The 18549-nt window shown below is 44.5% G+C and overlaps 1 protein-coding gene across 3 annotated transcripts in view; it reads right to left on the bottom strand.

Annotated features, from left to right (window-relative positions):
• The window catches only part of znf318 (zinc finger protein 318), a 29156-nt gene extending 13851 nt beyond the window's left edge, over nucleotides 1-15305 (bottom strand). For all 3 annotated transcript variants that reach the window (XR_008811297.1, XM_056292462.1, XM_056292464.1), the window contains exons 1-6: nucleotides 14889-15305; nucleotides 12990-13105; nucleotides 11867-12407; nucleotides 9992-11249; nucleotides 9710-9801; nucleotides 5268-5367 (exon numbers count right to left, since the gene is read on the bottom strand). Coding sequence is in view for 2 of the 3 variants with exons in the window: in XM_056292462.1 (XP_056148437.1) it covers nucleotides 5268-5367; nucleotides 9710-9801; nucleotides 9992-11249; nucleotides 11867-12407; nucleotides 12990-13105; nucleotides 14889-15137 (2356 nt within the window). In the remaining variant the exon portion in view is untranslated. The remainder of the gene's footprint in view (nucleotides 1-5267; nucleotides 5368-9709; nucleotides 9802-9991; nucleotides 11250-11866; nucleotides 12408-12989; nucleotides 13106-14888) is intronic.
• Between the last annotated feature and the right edge of the window lie 3244 nt (nucleotides 15306-18549).

Raw genomic sequence — 18549 nt, 5'->3', positions numbered from 1 at the left:
CAACATCGTTCATCCCAGACAACGAGGTCGGGTGGTAACGCGTTGTTGACACAGTAAAATGTAATATGAACACCAAAATCCTATTAGTTACATATTATTACTTCCTGGTGGCAACGATTGCAGGCTGAAGATGTATGGGTAGGAGGAGGCTCTTAAAGCTTGGAGCAGCTCATTAAAAAAAAAAAAAAGAAAAGAAAAGAAAAGAAAAAAAATGAACGTGAACTTAATGTAAAGTTCCAAATTGTGAACGTGAACTAGTTCATTTTAATCTCTGTAACGTTTGTTTCTCCATCTTTCTCCCCCTCCCACACACAACAAAGAGCATAACGTCGGTCTGACATGAACTCGACAACAGAGAACACAATTTCCACTGCTGTGTTTAACCTTCAAATGTAACTAAGCTAAAAGACAAAAGCTAATGTGTGATATTTTAGTTACATACAGAGTGTTACTATCAGTGTTGTGCATGAACGTGTCAGACGACCTTTTCACATGGAACCACATTCTCTGAACCGCAGAACGTCCGTCTGATTCTGCTGATCTGTGGCATAACATGCGCTGCATAGGTGCACTTACGCGAAGGAATACAGACATTCTGCGGTTGAGAATGTAGTTCCACATGAAAGGGCCGTCTAACGGCAAGATAAAGCGGTGAAAATATTCAAAACAGTGTACACTAGGGGTGGGAATCTCTAGGCACCTCACAATTTGATTCCGATTCAGAGGGCTACGATGCGATTATAAAACGATTATTGATGCATCAACATTTTTTATTTCTGTACATGATTTACTTTTTCTCACTGTGTCCCTACTTGCTACTTTTAAAACATAGCATATTTGTAATGATCCATAATTAATATAAACAGATGAATTTACTTCCATTATCTTTTATTATAGTAACAAATACGTAGAAGAGATGTGTCAACTGAAAGGTCACGTTTCCCAGCACTGCAAAGAACCAACAAGAAAAGAAACAAAAGTGTGCCCGTAGCAGCATCCTTGTTGTAAATTAACACAGGCTTCAGGAAGACTTCAGCAATCACTTGATAACATAAAAAGCTGTCCTCATTCATAAATAAATAATAAAGACTTCAACCGAAATCCTCTTGTTATGGGCAATGAGCACAGAATCCCTCAGACAAAAAAACAAACAAACAAAACAAAAAACGTTCTGCTGTATATTAAAATCAATAATAATGTTCATACAAAAACAACATAGAATTCTGTACCAGCTCTCATACAAAACTAACACTTTCTATGGAATATGTAGTAAAATGATAAATAATGGAGAAAATACAAATAGTAGACAAATAATAGGCCAAAATGAAATCATGGAAATGCATGGAAGTGCAACATAGCAAATGTGTTTAGCTGGTGAATGCTGGAAATTGTGGTTTTATGCAAGAACAGGAGTTGATCTATATGCTCCAGTGTTAAGTGTGCTCTGCTGTGCAGTAACTACACTATATGGACAAAAGTATTGAGACACCTGGCCATTACACCTACAGGAGCTTACAGGAGCCTCAATGATTCCATGACTTTGGTTTTGGTTTCTTTGTAGAGTATGGGTATCGCTGTGTCAGTATCTCGGTTCCAAAGTGTGCAGCATAGCACAAAAGCCCTGGTTCTCAATGACTGAGTAGGGGTGTAAATTGTTGGCAATAAATAATGCGATCGACTTTGAGATTTGCTTCGCCCTTTCAGAGTTCGGTGGAAGCTTTGATATCACTTGTTCAATTGTTCTCTGGTTGGCAGCAACTACAACCGGCTGTTTTTCCTCTGCTTCCAGGTATAAACATGAAATATGGTTTCTCATGTTTGTTGTGTTCCCAAAATATTTTATTTTAGTTAGACACAACTTGCATAGTGTGGCTCTTGTCCAGGTCTCTTTTCCCTTCATCTTCATAGAAGCCAAAATGCTTCCATACACTGGCTTTTAAGCCAGAGGGTGCCGGTCGGATTGTATCCAACTTCGCGCTCAGCCATCCTTACCAAAACCGGAAAAATAAATAAATAAATAAACAAATAAATAATAAAACAAATAGCAGCAATACATTCCTAAACTTCTGTGCTGGCTACTCCTGCTGAATCTCCAGACTGGGAGTGCACAGACTCCCATCTACTGCAGGTAATACACTGACTCTCTATAAGTACCTCATTCAACCCCACTTCAAAAAACCCAAATTCTCACTTTAAAGTACAGGTTCCCAACCTTGGGGTCGCATGGAATTGAAATGGGGTCACCTGAAATTTCTAGTAATTCATCAATACAAATAATAATTATTATAATACTAAAAACACCACACATGATTTAAAACAACTCACTTCCCCTCACAAAAATCGAGTTCTCAGCATATCTTGATTCACGCGATCACACGTGACCAACGTGCAGAACCCCATGCTCAAATAGCGAGCGAAGTTTGCAAGCAAATCAGAGCGACAGAAAATGGCAAGATTTCTTCGCCCACCTGTATCCTCCACATCTTCGAGTGAAACAGAGGAACTGACATCAAAAAGAAAGACAAAATACAATGAAACCTTCCTTCAGTTAGGATTTACTCGCATAACTGAACACAACGAGGAAAGGCTGTAATGTCTGCTGTGTGGTAACGTCCTGGCTACGGAGAGCATGAAACCCAACAAGCTCAGGAGACATTTTGAGACAATGCATGAAGAATATGTAGGCAAGCCAAAATCTTTCTTTGAAAAGAAATATGCCGAGCTGAATAAGCAGCGAGTGTACTTCAGAAAGGCAATGACTGTCAGTGAGCGAGCCTTGAAAGCATCTTTTGAGGTGAGCCATCTTGTTGCAAAGGCTATGAAGCCACATACCATTGCTGTTACTTTGATATTGCCAGCTGCCATTGAAATGGTAAAAACGATGTGTGGGGAGGGAGAAGCACAAAAACTGAAGACAATACCACTGTCTGATAACACAGTGAAAAGAAGGATAGATGCAATCACTAATGACCAAGAGAGTGCGCTAACAGAATGACTACGAAATTCCCCAGCCTATGCTCTACTAATGGATGTCAGCATAGAAGGAAAAAAATGCTCATCCTTCTGACATTTTTTTGTTATATGCAGGAGAATGCTATTCACGAGGATATTTTGTATTGTCTGCCTCTTCCTGAACAAGAGACTGCCAAGGCAATGTATGATGTCCTCCACAACTATATGGAGACAAACAACATTCCATGGGAGTGTATGGTAGGATTTTGTACAGACGGGTTTCCGTCTATGGTGGGGCGGCGAGCAGGCCTACATACGTTAATCGTGGAACTGGCCCCCTCTGTAGTATGAAATCATTGCACAATTCATCGTGAGCAACTGGCATCTAAGGAACTGAGTGTGCCCATCGCGGACATATTGCAGCAGGTTGTAGCCATGGTCAACTACATCAAACCACATCCACTGCATGCACGTCTATTTGCAAAACTATGCGGCATTATGGGCTATGAACAAGACAATTTGCTCTTTCACACAGAAGCACAGTGGTTGTCGAGAGGTAGGGTGCTGGAGCGATTTTTCAAGTTGAGAAATTAACTGTTGGGGTTTTTTATGGATGTGAAAAAAACATTTTGTCGACTTTCTGTGTGACCAGCAAAAAAATGTGCCTCCTTGCATATGTAACGGACATCTTTGGAAAACTTAATGAACTGAACATAAGCATACAGGCGAAAAACAAGAATATCATGCAGATGAGTGACCGTATGGATGGATTCAGGGGGAAACACATTCTGGAGAGAAAGCCTTTCAAAAGCAAACTTCACCCCTTTCCCCTAGCTGAGCAAGTTTCTAACAGATAACAGCATCGATGACCAGTACTCCACAAAGATGATGTGCAAGCACCTGAAACACCTAGAAGAGCACTTTTACACTTACTTTCCAGACTTGAATATGTCAAAGTTTGACTGGGTGAGGGACCATTTCCACTGTGATGCAGGCTCAATGGACCTACCTGCCACCGCTGTTGAACAGCTGATTGAACTAACGTAACAGAACGCAACAGGGACTGCATTCATGAGTAGCGATGGAGGAATTATGGTTTGGAGTAAGAGAAGAGTACCCAGAGATCTTAAAACCGTTAGTTCCTTTTGGAAGCAGATATTTGTGTGAGGCCGGATTTAGTGCTCTTGTGTGCATGAAGTCAAAGTACCGTTCACGACTGGATGTAACTTCAGAGATGAGATGAGCTCTGTCTAGTACGTACACCACCAAACTTTGAAAGGCTGCAGCGAGATGTGCAAGCTCAACTGTCCCATTAAATAGATGAGAGACGCCAATCATGGGTCCTGTGGGGAGGGGGGATCTGAGCAGTCTGAGTATGTATGTAGATATGTATATGTACTTTTCTTATGTTTTTGTATTGTTTGTATTGTCTTGTGCTGGGGAAAAAGTAGATGACTAATAAAAAAAAATGATCACAAAAAAGAGACACCAATCATAATACATAAAATACATAATAAATATACAGAATTGTCATGGGTAGAGCCTAAATGTGGTCCAAAATGAACATTTTCTGGCAACAAATTAATTTTAGAGTAATTTTAGAACGTCTGGGGTCACAAGCCAAAAAAGGTTGGGAACTCCTGCTTTAAAGAAAAGCGAATGGGAAAATAATGACACTAATGTACATTTTTCCATTCAGTTCAGTCAAACCCTGCTGGGAGCACTTTAACCAATTTATGTGGTTATTTTATTATTATAATTATTCAGTTTGATCAAAGTTAACTTCCTGCTGTCCATGTAGTTTAATTAATTCAATTTTTATGTTTCGGGAGTTATTTATTTTTATTTAAACAAAGAATTCCACTCAGGTTGTTATCTAGTGCCTTGAACATCATGCATGTTATTTTTTTTCAAATTTTTCTGTTTTACACAAAATTGAATTAAAAATATGTTCGTTTAAAGGAGCCTTGTGTTGGGATTTGTGCGGTTGTAAATTTTGGCACATTTTTTTTTTTTACATTTACTGCAACTGAATATCGGCACCAAATATAGGCTATCGGCCTCCATAACTTACCAATAATTGGTATTGGCCCTGAAAAAAACATATCGGTCGACCCCTAATTCAAACACCAGGTACCATTGTAATAAAATCAAACGAATCACATTCAGAGATCCTGTAACAAAATGTCACGTGTTTGATACCCACAGCAGCAAACGTATCCTATCATGGCACTCTTGAACAAAGCAGACTGTAGTGTCAGTGACAAGCCGTTAAATGACGATGAGAGTTAAATGAAGCTCTGCTCTCCACTCACCCTGCTGTTTCCTCAGCCTTTCCAGTTCCTTCAGCAGGTACTCCTTCTTCTTCATGCGGATCTCTCTGTCCTGTCGAAGCTTCTCTTGCTCCTCCAATACCTACAGTTTGAAAGAGACAAACACTGATTTGGCTCTGATGATAGAGGGCAGGTACTGTTGAGTTTGAAGAAGTTAAGTATTCAGGGATTAAAGGGGCAAAAAACTGGACTGAATTTTTTTTTTAGGCAGTCGCTTTTCCTTTTTTTTTTTGCAATTAAAATCTTTTACTGACTCTGAAAAGTTAACATATCAAATGAGATATTTCACCAGTGATGCCACGAACAGAAATAAAATGACAGCAAAATAAGAGATCCATACAAGAGGACACCAGCACTAGTGATAATCCAAAGAAAAGGAAGTGTTTGGGCATTTTGCATTGTGAAAATATATATTTTATTTTTCTCCCCACTTGTATCTGGCCAATTACCCCACTCTTCCGAGTCATCCGAGTCCACCCCCTCTCTCTCTGCCGATTTGAGGAGGGCTGCAGACTACAACATGCCGCTTCTTTTCACCTGACAGTGAGGAGTTACGCCATGGGGATAGAGCATGTGGGAGGATCACGCTATTCCCCCAGTCCCCCCCCCCCGAACAGGCACCCCGCCTGACCAGAGGTGGTGCTAGTGCAGCGACCAGGATACATACCCACATCTGGCTTCCCACCTGCAGACATGGCCAGTTGTGTCTGTATGGCCACCCAACCAAGCCGGAGGTAACATGAGGATTCGAACTGGCAATCCCTGTGTTGGTAGGCAATGGAATAGACCACTACACTACCGGGATGCCCTGAAAATATGCATTTTTGTATCATTTTGGACCATTATCATTACAATATTTATAAAAACACAACACAGGTTGTTGTTTTTCAAAGTACACTCAGACATGATCAAGATTAAAAGCAAAAAAAAAAAAAAAGCTCACTGATGAAGTAAGCACTATGTCCTGAAGTAATCCTTAACATTTTTGTGAGTGATCACACTGTGCAACATACAAAATAATATTGAAAAACAAAACTTATAGCGAATGGATCTGCAATTTTCTCATCCTCCCATAGCCATTTGACAATGTCACAACGTTTCGCTGCTTACCAAAGTTTCTGTTCGGTTGGCCATCTTTAGACAGCTCACATTCCCAGTAGCCACGTGTCAGCCGACAGAGTTACTGCAGCGAGTCAATTCCTCTCTCACCCTCATTCCTCTTGCATAATTATTTTCTCTGACAGCTAACATTTTTCAGATTGTCCTTTTGAGCTCACCATCTGTGACAAATGTAATTCTTTGCCGTTTGACATATTTTCTCCCTGGTTAATTTCTGCAGTCAAAATATCAGGAGACGCCAAGAACTCATTTTAGCTCATCATGAATTTATTTACTCTATGGCAGAAAAACACGCTACAGCAGCCTTAAGGAACTCCTGTAGGTTAAACTGGACTAATGAAACACTTTCAGTGGTGACTTGACTCTGAAAGACACTATAAACAGAATAAAAACACTCACTAGCCTAGCAACGTTGAGGCTAAAAACAACCCATAATGCAACACTCTAAAATACGGCAGTTACTCTGGTACTTTCTCCATTTAAAAAGAATATCTGTTGTAATGAATCAACACGTAATTGTCTAGTCCAGAAATATAAGAAAACCCCCACTTATTTAAACCTAAATGTTAGAAAAAAAATTGTCTTATATTAGGGCCAATACACTATCCCTTGGTAGAGAACTCTCAGCGTAGTTTTATCTGTTCATTCGGTTTAGGCATTGTGCAAAAAATGCTTAGGCGTGGGTGTTACAAGGAAAACCCTGCACTGATCTCATACATACAGACATACATACATACAAACATATGGAATTCCTTCGTAGCGATGGAGAACTTAGTCCCCAAGTATTTTTGTCTAACATACAGATATGCTATCGGCCCTATATAGGTCAGCCCTGTGATGGCCTGGCGGCCTGTCCAGGGTGTCTCCCCGCCTGCCGCTCAATGACTGTTGGGATAGGCTCCAGCATACCCGCAACCCTGAGAGCAGGATAAGCAGTTTGGATAATGGATGGATGGCTGGATGGAAGCAGATATGACAAAACAAGCTGGTAGAAGACCTTTACCAACAGATAGTCCATTATCCAAACCACTTATCCTGCTCTCAGGGTTGTGGGGATGCTGGAGCCTATCCCAGCAGTCACTGGGCGGTAGACAGGGAGACACCCTGGACAGGCTGCCAGTCCATCACAGCCCCCCCCCCCAACACACACACACATTCATACCTAGGGACAATTTAGTACGGCTGATTCACCTGACCTATGTCTTTGGACTGTGGGAGGAAACTGGAGCCCCCGTAGGAAACTCACGCAGACACAGAGTACAACATCAAAAAGTAAAACTTCAACCAGGTTTTTTTTAATCTGGCAGTGGGGAAGGTGTTGACAACAGCATTGCTGACTCATTCATGTTCAATGGATCTATGATTTAGTGACAAACACCAACTTAGGTGTGGCTTTATGACGTATAATAAACATGAAATAAGAAGTAATTTACTGAAATATATTTTAATATTGCCAAACCTTTAAGAATCCGGAGGGTATACTTAATACTTATATGTCTACAACTAAGTTGACAGGAAAGGAAGCTTACTGTAACTGTATTGCACTTCAGTTAGCTGTTATTAACAAGAATGCTCAGCTCACAGCTTTAACTAATAGAGAAGCCCAAAGCTTACTCGACACATAACCTATGTATGAACACACATGCAGTGATCACATTCTGTATCAAAAACATATGAGGAAATACACTGCTCAAAAAAATAAAGGGAACACCTAAAAACACAATATAGACCTCAATGAATGAAATATTTCAGCTGAAAATCTTTATTTATTAGACAGAGGAATGTGTTTAGAGCAAAATAACCCAAGAATGATCAATGGAAATCAAAATCATTAGCCCATTAAGGTCTGGATTCAGAATCATACTCAAAATCAAAGTGGAAAATGAGAACATAGGCTGATCCAACTTCTGTGGAAATTCTTCAAGGCAATTCAAAATGAGGCTCAGTAGTGTGTGTGGCCTCCATGTGCCTGTATGCACTCCCTACAACGTCTGGGCATGCTCCTGATGAGACGACGGATGGTCTCCTGAGGGATCTCCTCCCAGACCTGGATCAGGGCATCGGTCAACTCCTGGACAGTCTGTGGTGCGACATCGCATTGGCGGATGGTACGAGACATGATGTCCCAGAGGTGCTCGATTGGATTCAAGTCTGGGGAACGTGCAGGCCAGTCCATAGCATCAATGCCCTCGACATACAGGAACTGCTGACACACTCTGGTCACATGAGGACGAGCATTGTCATGCATGAGCAGGAACCCAGGGCCCACTGCACCAGCATATGGTCTGACAATGGGTCTGAGGATCTCATCCCGGTACCTAATGGCAGTCATGGTACCTCTGGCTAGCACGTAGAGGTCTGTGTGGCCCTCCAAGGATATGCCTCCCCAGACCATCACTGACCCACCGCCAAACCGGTCATGCTGGAGGATGTTGCAGGCAGCAGAACGTTCTCCACAGCGTCTCCAGACTCTCTCACGTCTGTCACGTGTGTTCAGTGTGAACCTGCTCTCATCTGTGAAGAGCACAAGGCGCCAATGGGGAATCTGCCAACCAAGATGTTCTCTGGCAAAGGTCAATCGGGCTGCACGGTGTTGGGCTGTGAGCACAGGCCCCAATTGTGGACGTCGGGCCCTCATACCATCCTCATGCATTCTGTTTCTCACTGTTTGAGCAGAAACCTGCACATTAGTGGCCTGTTGAAGGTCGTTTTGTAGGGCTCCGGCAGTGCTCCTCCTGTTCCTCCTTGCACAAAGGACCAGATAGCGGTCCTGCTGCGGGGTTGTTGTCCTCCTGCGGCCCCCTCCACGTCTCCTGGTGTACTGGCCTGTCTCCTGGTACCTCCTCCATGCTCTGGACACTGTGCTGGGAGACACATCAAATCTTCTTGCCCCAGCACGCATTGATGTGCCATCCTGGATGAGCTGCACTACCTGAGCAACTTCTGTAGGTTGCAGATACTGCCTCATGCCACCTCTAGTGGTGAGGGCACTAGCAAAATGAAAAACTAACCAAAGATCGGCCAGAAAAGATGAGGACAGGCAAATGGTCTGTGGCCACCACCTGCAAATCCATTCCTTTTATAGGGGTTGTCTTGCAAATTGTCTAAGTTCCACCTGGTGGAACTTAGACAATTTACCAACAGGTGAAATTGATTCACAAATCAGTGTTGCTTCCTAACTGGACAGGTTGATATCTCAAAAGTGTGATTGACTTGGAGCTACATTGCATTGCTTATGTGTTCCCTTTATTTTTTTGAGCAGTGTACATTAGGTACCATTAGGATTAAAAATAAAAAACAGAAACCTTTAGTTTTTGACTTTCATTGTTCTCTTCTTCAGAGACTCTCCTGTCATGGCTGCTTCCTTTAGAACTTTCTCTGCTCATCACAGATGGCACTGTGAAAACAAAATGTTACCGTCAAGCACAAAACTGATTATTGAATATCCATGAAGACAATTCACAAATATAGGAGCATTCAAGAGTAACATGTAATGTGGGGATGAAGCCCTTGGAGACTGTAACTGTTACTTAGCATGATACATATACACTTGACAGACAGTAATAATCAGAGCCAGCACAGATCACCCTTCACAGCAGGCTCAGGTTGGATGGGTTTGTTGTATGGCCGGTCATAGGGGGAGACACTGGGGTATTCTTCATGGGAGGCCTGGGGGGGCGGTGCCATGCCAGGGGGCGGGTACATAGGCGGCCACTGCTGGTGCACATAGGGCATATAGGTGCCATACTGGCCATAGCCAGGAGGAGGGTAGTTTGGGGGGACGACACTATGGACCTGGGTCTGCCCGTAGGGGGGAATGGGGGCAGGGGGCTGGGGGGGCATGCTGTTGGGATCGGGAATTTGTGGGGGGGGTTCTTTTGGAGCAGAATGCCCCCAGTCCCTCCTGTCAGCCTTGACTTCTTCTTGACTTGTTCTGACTTCCTGACTTTTGGTGCCAGTCTTAGAGCGGCAGGCATCATCACCGCTCCAGCTCCTCCCTCTGCTGCTCCTACTGCTTTCTGAAGTCCCACTGCCACTCCTTTGCCTGTGCCTCCCATTCCCTTCAGAACTCCCCGATGAGTAATGCCTCTTCCTCTTGTCAGGCCGCCAGGTGGGGGTCTTAGGTGGGGGCTTGTTTCCATGGAGTCGCTCCTTGGTCCTGGCAGCCATCTTGCTGATCTCGACCACACCCAGGTCCAGGCCAATGGTCTTGAGGAGGTCTTGGATCTTCTCGTACTCCTCCACTGCCTGCCTTTCGCTCTCCTCCAGTGGCTCCATCCCAGGTGGGTAGATGGGATTTGACACCTGGACTGTGATGTTCTGGTCTGGGGTGATGGTGGGTTTGCTCTTATATCTCACATCACCCTGCTGCAGCAGGTTTGAGTCCCTGGGGAGGTGTTCTCCTGTGCTTGGACCAGCCTGGAGGTGAGTGGGGCCCCTGGGAGGAAGGCTGTATGTTTGCCCTATGGTGGTATGCGGTTGGGAGTAGTCACTGTACAGCACCTCCTCTGTCACATCTCCATACAGCTCTGAGAAGCTGTGTTGGCGGGAGGCCTCTGGAGCAGCAGGGGGTTTGGGATCCTCAGAGTCTCCATATAGGAACTTCTCCTCATCTTCAATGTCATCCTTTGCCTCGCCCTTTGCCCCCGCTTGGCTCCCCAGGAGTTCCAAGATTCCTGTGATCTCTGCATCCAGGCCAGCTTTCTGGGCCATCTGTGGGTCAGCCTGGAGCTCAGCCAGCATGGATGACAGCATGTGAGGCTCCATGCCCTTCACAGCAGTCAGCAGTTTCTCTGCCACCCGTGAAATATTGGTGGTGTCCAGGTCTCTAGGAGAGTCAATGCTCTGAAAAACAGAACCAGGAAACAAACAGTTACTAAAGAGCAACAATACAGAATTTAACACAAAAAAAAATGTATGACTTGATTATCAATTTTCATGGAAGTTCAAGGCATAGGTGATACTAATCTCTTCATCAACAACTTCCCTTATTTCATCAAAACCAAAATTAAAAGTAAAATAGAGGACTATGACAGAAACATTTTTGTTCCTTATGTTGGGTATGCCACCATGACAAATTCTAGGTGTGCATAAATTAATTAGCCCCTGCTAAAGCTGAACTGTAGAAAAAATACATACTATCCTGACATGGACAGATCATTAATGCTCCTGCATAATGCTCTTCATAGACATAGACTGACCCGATTCATTCAGGGACATCGCTAACAAAATGTTGCTATTGAGAACAATGACTGGAAGAAAAAAAAAATATCCAGCAACAACTTATCTTCAGAAAACATCTTAACCGAACTGGAATAATTGTAAATTATCAGACTATCATTCAGTATTGGTTATCGTTATTATTGTTTTCATTACTCTCTCATCATATCTAAAACTATTTTTCATAATGATTCCTCCTACTACAAGACCAAGGTAGCGGCAGAGGCCACATCTGATTGTACCCTGACAGATGGGGAGTCTTCAGTGTCCAGACGTTTCTTCAGGATGGACTTGGTGGGTTGGCTAAGAAGCTCCTCTACCTCTCGCCGCCGCCGGGCCTGCTTCAGCTCCCTGAACTCCTTGCTGACTGGTTTGCTATCCTGGCTGTTCTCACTGCTGCTGCTGGTGCTACTGGTACTGACACTCCGACTGCGGCTCCTCATCCTGCTACGGCCTCTAGATCTAGATCTGGATCTGGACCTAGACCTGGACCTTGTCCTGGACCTGCTGCAGAGGCGGCTCTTGCTTCTTCCGCGGCTCTTCACTCTGCCCCTGTCGGGGCTGTGACTCCTGCTGTGAGCCCGGCTCTTACTTCTCCCACGGCTCTTGGCCCTGCTCCGGTCTACACTAGGGCTCCGGGCCCGGCTCTTGCTTCTCCCGCGGCTCACAGCCCGGCTGCGGTCACGGCTGCGACTACGAGGACGACTTCGCCCCCTGCTGGGGCTCCGCCTCCTGGATCCACGGTCATCAGGCTGGTCAAAGCCTGGTCGATGCAGGTCATCTCTATAAAAACAAAACTCATTAAGTTGAACTAGTTTCACAAAGAAACAGAAAAGTCCATTTTAATAGCGTCCATGAAATCAGTATAGCTAAAAAAACAAAGCATTCATCAAAAGTAAAAGCATAACAAATTAAAATAACATAAATACTTCCAACAGTAGAAATGTATGAAACTGTAAAAGGTTCAAATATTCAATTTGTTACTGCAGGCCAAACTATTTCTGCAGAGACGGGGCAAATACTCAGAATGATCTGAACTGAAAAATTCTTCTGAAACAAGTCAGACTGCTGTCGTTACTCAGCCTTGTCTAAAGGTACCATGTATGGGCTAATTCTACATGAACTCTGTGCTGCAGTGTTCAGAGATATGAATAACAAGAAACCATACTAGACAAGACAAACTGATTCAAGTAAAAAGGCTGTGGATACACAGCAGGTTTGCTGATTTCTGATATGTTCAAACTCTTTCAGCAGAAATCAGTTTCCTGTTATGACTGTATAGTTTACCGAGGACTGTAAGTGAGACACAAGTCTTAGGGGGCTGGGGTACTTTTGTAATAACCCGCCTTGTGGGGGGGTAATAACCTGTCATGTGGATGATGGAGGTGTCGTGGTGGGGCAGATCCTGTCAGCTCGTTACCAACGGTGATCACCAGATTGTGGTCGAGGGGAATCCCTCCACCCCGCAGTGATGGTGACCTCTGGAAAACAAACATCCAGTTTAACATCAAAAATAATGAACAAACACAAACATTCAGACAGTTTAGCATACTGAATAATAACACAAATGTCCATGTTAAATGTCTGTTTAACATGGAGAGAGTCAGTTTTCCTATTAGAAGAATGTTCAATTGGGCTAACATTTTCCACATTCTTTGATAAACTCTAGAAAAAGAGGCTTTTTCTTCATAAATGTGGTCAATCACAAAGCTACAAATATCTTGCCACAACAAATCCAAAGGTAATTCTGGTGTTTTTAAACATGGGACCTATTTTCCCAGCATTTGGTGTCTAAATGACTAACAGCTACAATTTTTTTGGAATTGGTCCAGTATTAACCGAGAAAACTTCAGCCAGCAACTGCAAAACAGCTGCATTGTCATCCTTCGGGGCAAGTGCGTCCGTCAAAGTACAGCCACTAAAAGTACTTGTTTTTGCCACTGACAGGCTCAGATAGTTATTATAAGTGTCTGAAAACATATGGGAAGGATCCCATTTTCTTTCGATGTTTCAAGCACTACCTTAAAACTTCAAGTTCCACCATCTGGTGTAGGTCTTCAAACTCATCCAATCTCTAATGGATAAGTTTAAGGGGTTCTTCCACCTTATCAACATGCCTCTCAAGCTCAGAGACCCTCTCCTTCACATTCTAGACATCAGCACAGGCTACCGCTACCCCCCCTCCCACACCTTTTCTCCCCAGTTGTACTTGGCCAATTACCCCACTCTTCCCTGCCATCCCGGTCGCTGCTCCATCCCCTCTGCCGATCTGGGGAAGGCTGCAGATTACCACATGCATGTGGAGTCGCCAGCCGCTTTTCACCTGACAGTGAGGAGTTTCGCCAGAGGGACGTAGCGCGTGGTAGGATCACGCTATTCTCCCCAGCCCCCCCCCCCCCCCCCGAACAGGCGCCCCGACTGACCAGACTGGAGGCACAAGTGCATCGACCACGACACATACCCACGTCCGGCTTTCCACCCGCAGACACAGCCAAGGCCAATTGTGGTCTGTAGGGACGCCCGACCATGCCGGAGGTAACACGGGGATTCGAACCGGCGATTCCCGTGTTGGCAGGCAACACTTCCTATTACTGGTTTCGGTCGTTATGCCACTGACTGTATTGTTTATAAGGGTGGGGATACCCTGCAGTCAGTTGAGACTGAAGAGGTAACTTAGATGAGTGATGAAACGTTTCTCTCAACAAACGTTGTGTCCAGATGAACTGATACAAGTTTGATGTTCTGACCTGGATTATTGAGCATGCATAAAGACACCTATCACTCATTATAAAAAATTTGGTTTATCCAGCTCGAACAAATGCTCAAGCCACCATCTTGGCACTCTCCATCTCAAGACGTCTAGAGACAGTCTAATTCCTGCTATTGTCACCATTTTGTTTTGTGCCATGAATGAAAATAAATGACCAAATCAAATTTAGTAACTTCTAATTGTGAATAAATTTATACTAAAACTAAAAGCCACAAATTTAAACGAAAATAAAATCTATACAAGCTAACGCTAAACAAGTTTTAACTAAACAGCGCCAATAGTTAACAATAGCTAGGTTAGCTAACTCCCACTAGCTAAGCATATTAACCGCTAAACTGAGATGTCGTCATTTTGAATTGCATTTATATTAAATTGATTTAAATCGACATTTGAGACATTATTATTACAATTAAAGTGATAGACCTCGTCATTAACAAACTACACTTTCTGTAGTTTTGCGGCAAGTTACACCTTCATCTCGGGCTCCGTCTCACCTCTCGGCCCCGAGGTTCGCCGCCGCCTCGGTGACTTCCTTTACCAGGGGAAAGGTACCTCCTGCGCGGCGGAGAGCGCCGGTACAGATCCGGGGGCCCGTGGTCGTGGTAGCCGTGCTGGTAGGGTGGTCGTGAACGGCCCCGGTCCTCTCTTAAGGGCGGCAGGTTGTAGGGTCTCCCGGGCGGGGAGCTGCGGCCTGTATAAGGACGAGGATGTCCCCCTTGAGATGAAGGCCGACCCCGATACATCTCTGCCCGCTTAAATGTGGCCTTCCTGAGATGAAGTGACGGTAAAAAACATTTATTACAGGAAAAATCAACGATTTAAAACGTATCGTGCAGTAAGTTCTAACGCAGTGACGATTCAATTAGAATTTATTTTTCTTAAACACTCGTCTTCATGGGCACGGCAATCTCTTCTTCTTCGTCTCCTTTTTCTTCTTCGTCGTCGGAAATAAAAACAAGTGGGATGCAGCGCTGCTCTCAACACCGTACAACACACACTCTGCAGCTATAAATTACATCAAATAAATGCATCTCCGGTTATACATCATACGTTATTAATACGTCAAGTAAACACACCTTCGGTTCCATATGGTTTATGGTCCAAGTCCTCCGAATTAATTGTGAACTGGGTAGGACTTTATCAGCTTTTGTTCTCGAAATACATGAAATTAACACTCCCATAACCTCTGGAAATATAAGAAACGTGAACCTGAACCTTCCCATATCCCTATGTATTTGTTTTAGCTGATTATTCGTATTTTGTTTTTGACCTTTCAGTTTGTCCAATTTTGTTTTTGGTATCGCACTCTTGACATAGGTGAAAATTAAAGCTACCCTCGAGCTTTGTGATACAAAGATTTGAACCGAATAAATGAATTGAATAAAAGTCTTAGTGCTAAAATGTGATATATTCTCCAAAGTCATTATCACTAATGCGTTAGAAATAAGGTCAGGCTGCTTGGAAGCAGATAAGGAGGGTTAAATATTCAACAAGCATCAGTCAGGTTTAAACGTCTGTATGTGTGTGTGTGTGTGTGTGTGTGTGTGTGTGTGTGTGTGTGTGTGTGTGTGTGTGTGTGTGTGTGTGTGTGTGTGTGTGTGTGTGTGTATTCACCCCCCCCCCCGTAGTGGCAGGTGACTGTGTAACATCTTAGACCCAACAGTACGCCTAACTTTTCCAAACGTATAAAATGCAAAAAAACAAAAACAAAAACAAAACAAAACCAAACAACAACAACAACAACAACAAAAAACAAAAACAAAAAAACAAAACAAAACATACCTTTATTTTGAACAGTGGTCTATGGCTGCGTGGAATGTACATTTTTAATAATTGAGTAAACACTCCATTCCAAATCTGTTACACACGCACCTTACAAACAAGACAATGACATCATATTGTAGCGAATTCGGGCGGCAGCCCGGCCGGACCGTCACAGCGAGCCCGTGGCTCCCGCACCACGGGCGACAACGTTAACCAGTCGACTAAAGGGTCCGACCCGTTAGCCGTGTCTACTTATTCGTGTACGTTACACTACCCCCCCCCCCCTTCGGGAAACGCTTCCGATGGCCTCACGGTCCTTCACGATCTCACCACCCCACTTCAGACACCAATGTAGCAAATTCGGGGGGCAGCCCGGCCGGACCGTCACAGCCGGGACGCGAATCCGTGGTTCCCGCACCACTGGTTAAGGTTCGAGTTCGTGCCCCGGCTGTGACAGTCCGACGAGGGACGCCCTTCCCGAGGGAAGGGGGCAATGTAACGATCACGGATGAATAGGCTCGGTAGCCCTTGGCTAACGGGTCGGACCCTTTAGTCGACTGGTTAACGTTGTCGCCCGCGGTGCAGGAGATCCGAGTTCTCATCCCGGCTATGTTATGGTGGTGGAATATTCCAGTGAGGGAGGAGACTCCGCAGATACTGTCAGTGTCTGTCAACATGACTGGCGGACGCACACGCCAACACCAAGTCACCTTGCAGCACTGCAAATACAGTTAACTGTGTCGAGCAGTGACCATCGATGAACAGAACAGAGTTGCGATCTTGTCTCTCTCCTCTGATGCCGAAATCCAGCTCATATCTGACCGTGCCAGCTTCTTCCTGCACAAAGTGTACCAGGTGCCCAAGGATCAGTTTACTATGGAGTATATGGTGCCTAAAATCCACTGTATCAGCATGCACGGACAGTTCTCATCTGACAGCTCCGCCTGTGTGCCGTCAAGGTTCCAGACCCCCTCCGACTCCCTGGTCCTGAATGAGGGCCAGGGCTCCTCCATCCAGGAGCCTGTCTTGGCCTCCCCACCAGGAGCGCCTCCCTTGACCCGCCACCAAGGTGAACAGCCACCCTGGACAGGAGGAGAAAGACCCCCCCATGCAGCTGACAGCAATAACCACATCTGACTAGACAGTCTACAGAATGCAGCGGTTTACTCCACCCGTGTCAACTCTCTGGGTCGATACATGTTCATCCTCATCTACCACCAGCCTCTCCACCCCTCATACCCAGTACAGGTTTACATCAACGGCGGGCACATCTGGCAGGGCCACGCCAATGCTTCCTTCTGCCCTCATGGTTATGATTGCCGCACCATCCTGGTTTCAGAGAACCAGATCATTCTGGACGTGACAGACCACGAGGTCTTCCTGATGGTGTAGATACCAGAGGGGATGTGCAGATACCAGAGGGGAGTAAAAAGATGGTCAAGATGGTAAAAAGATGGTCAACAATGAGGCGACGCAATAACTCAGACGGATAGCACATTGATTCAGCTTGACCGTCTTTTTAAATGTAGATGTAAAAAGACGGTAAGACAATGGTCCCCTTGAAGGTCTCTGGCGCTCTGATTGTGCATGGAATCCCACAGAGAAGATGTGTGCACTCCAAGCTGAAGATGCCAAGAAAAGGGAGAAAAAATTGCTATCCATGTACGAGCAATTGAAGCTACACATACGCAAGGCAAGAGATCAACTAAAGACATACATGCCGGGGAGTCAGCTCTGTTCTCTCATAGAAGAACTAAAGAAAGGTAAGGAAGAAATAATGAACATGTATGGTGAAATTAGAGATCTCGCCAGACCTTCCACTGACACAAGAAGACGAGTTGATACATGTGAATAGGTGACCACAGAAATCATCGGCCTTGCCTACAGCAGAACGATAGATGATGAAGCAGAGTTTAATGAGAGACAAGTAAGGCAGTGCTTTCATGAATTGCTCCATCATGACTATGCAAAGTCTGTTTATGGATCTGATGCCTCCCTAACAAGTCACAGCAAGTCCGACCCCAGCTCCATGGCTCCATCAATAACAGCCAAGCGTGCGGAGGCAGCTGCCGAACTAGCAGTGAAGGAAGTAAATTATGAGATGCTGCTAGATGAAGAAAGACAAAAGGAATCAATATGAGAGTTAGAGGAACAACAAAGGAAAGCTCTGGAGGCACAAAGGCGTGAGTTGGAGAGATTGCAGGCAGAGAAAGAAGTGCGGGCAGCTCAAGCCAAGCTGAAGGTCTATGATAAGGAGACAGAACGTGAAGCCACTGACTACATTAACAATGAAAGATACAAGGAAGCAAAGAACGTGCCTGTAACTGCAGTCCCCCTGACCCATGGAGCAACACCTTCTCATATAGACATTTCCTCTCTCATCCAAGTCTT

The sequence above is a fragment of the Lampris incognitus genome, chromosome 13, assembly GCF_029633865.1.
Source record: "Lampris incognitus isolate fLamInc1 chromosome 13, fLamInc1.hap2, whole genome shotgun sequence".
Classification (NCBI taxonomy): domain Eukaryota; kingdom Metazoa; phylum Chordata; class Actinopteri; order Lampriformes; family Lampridae; genus Lampris; species Lampris incognitus.
This window is presented reverse-complemented; position numbering and strand designations above follow the sequence as displayed.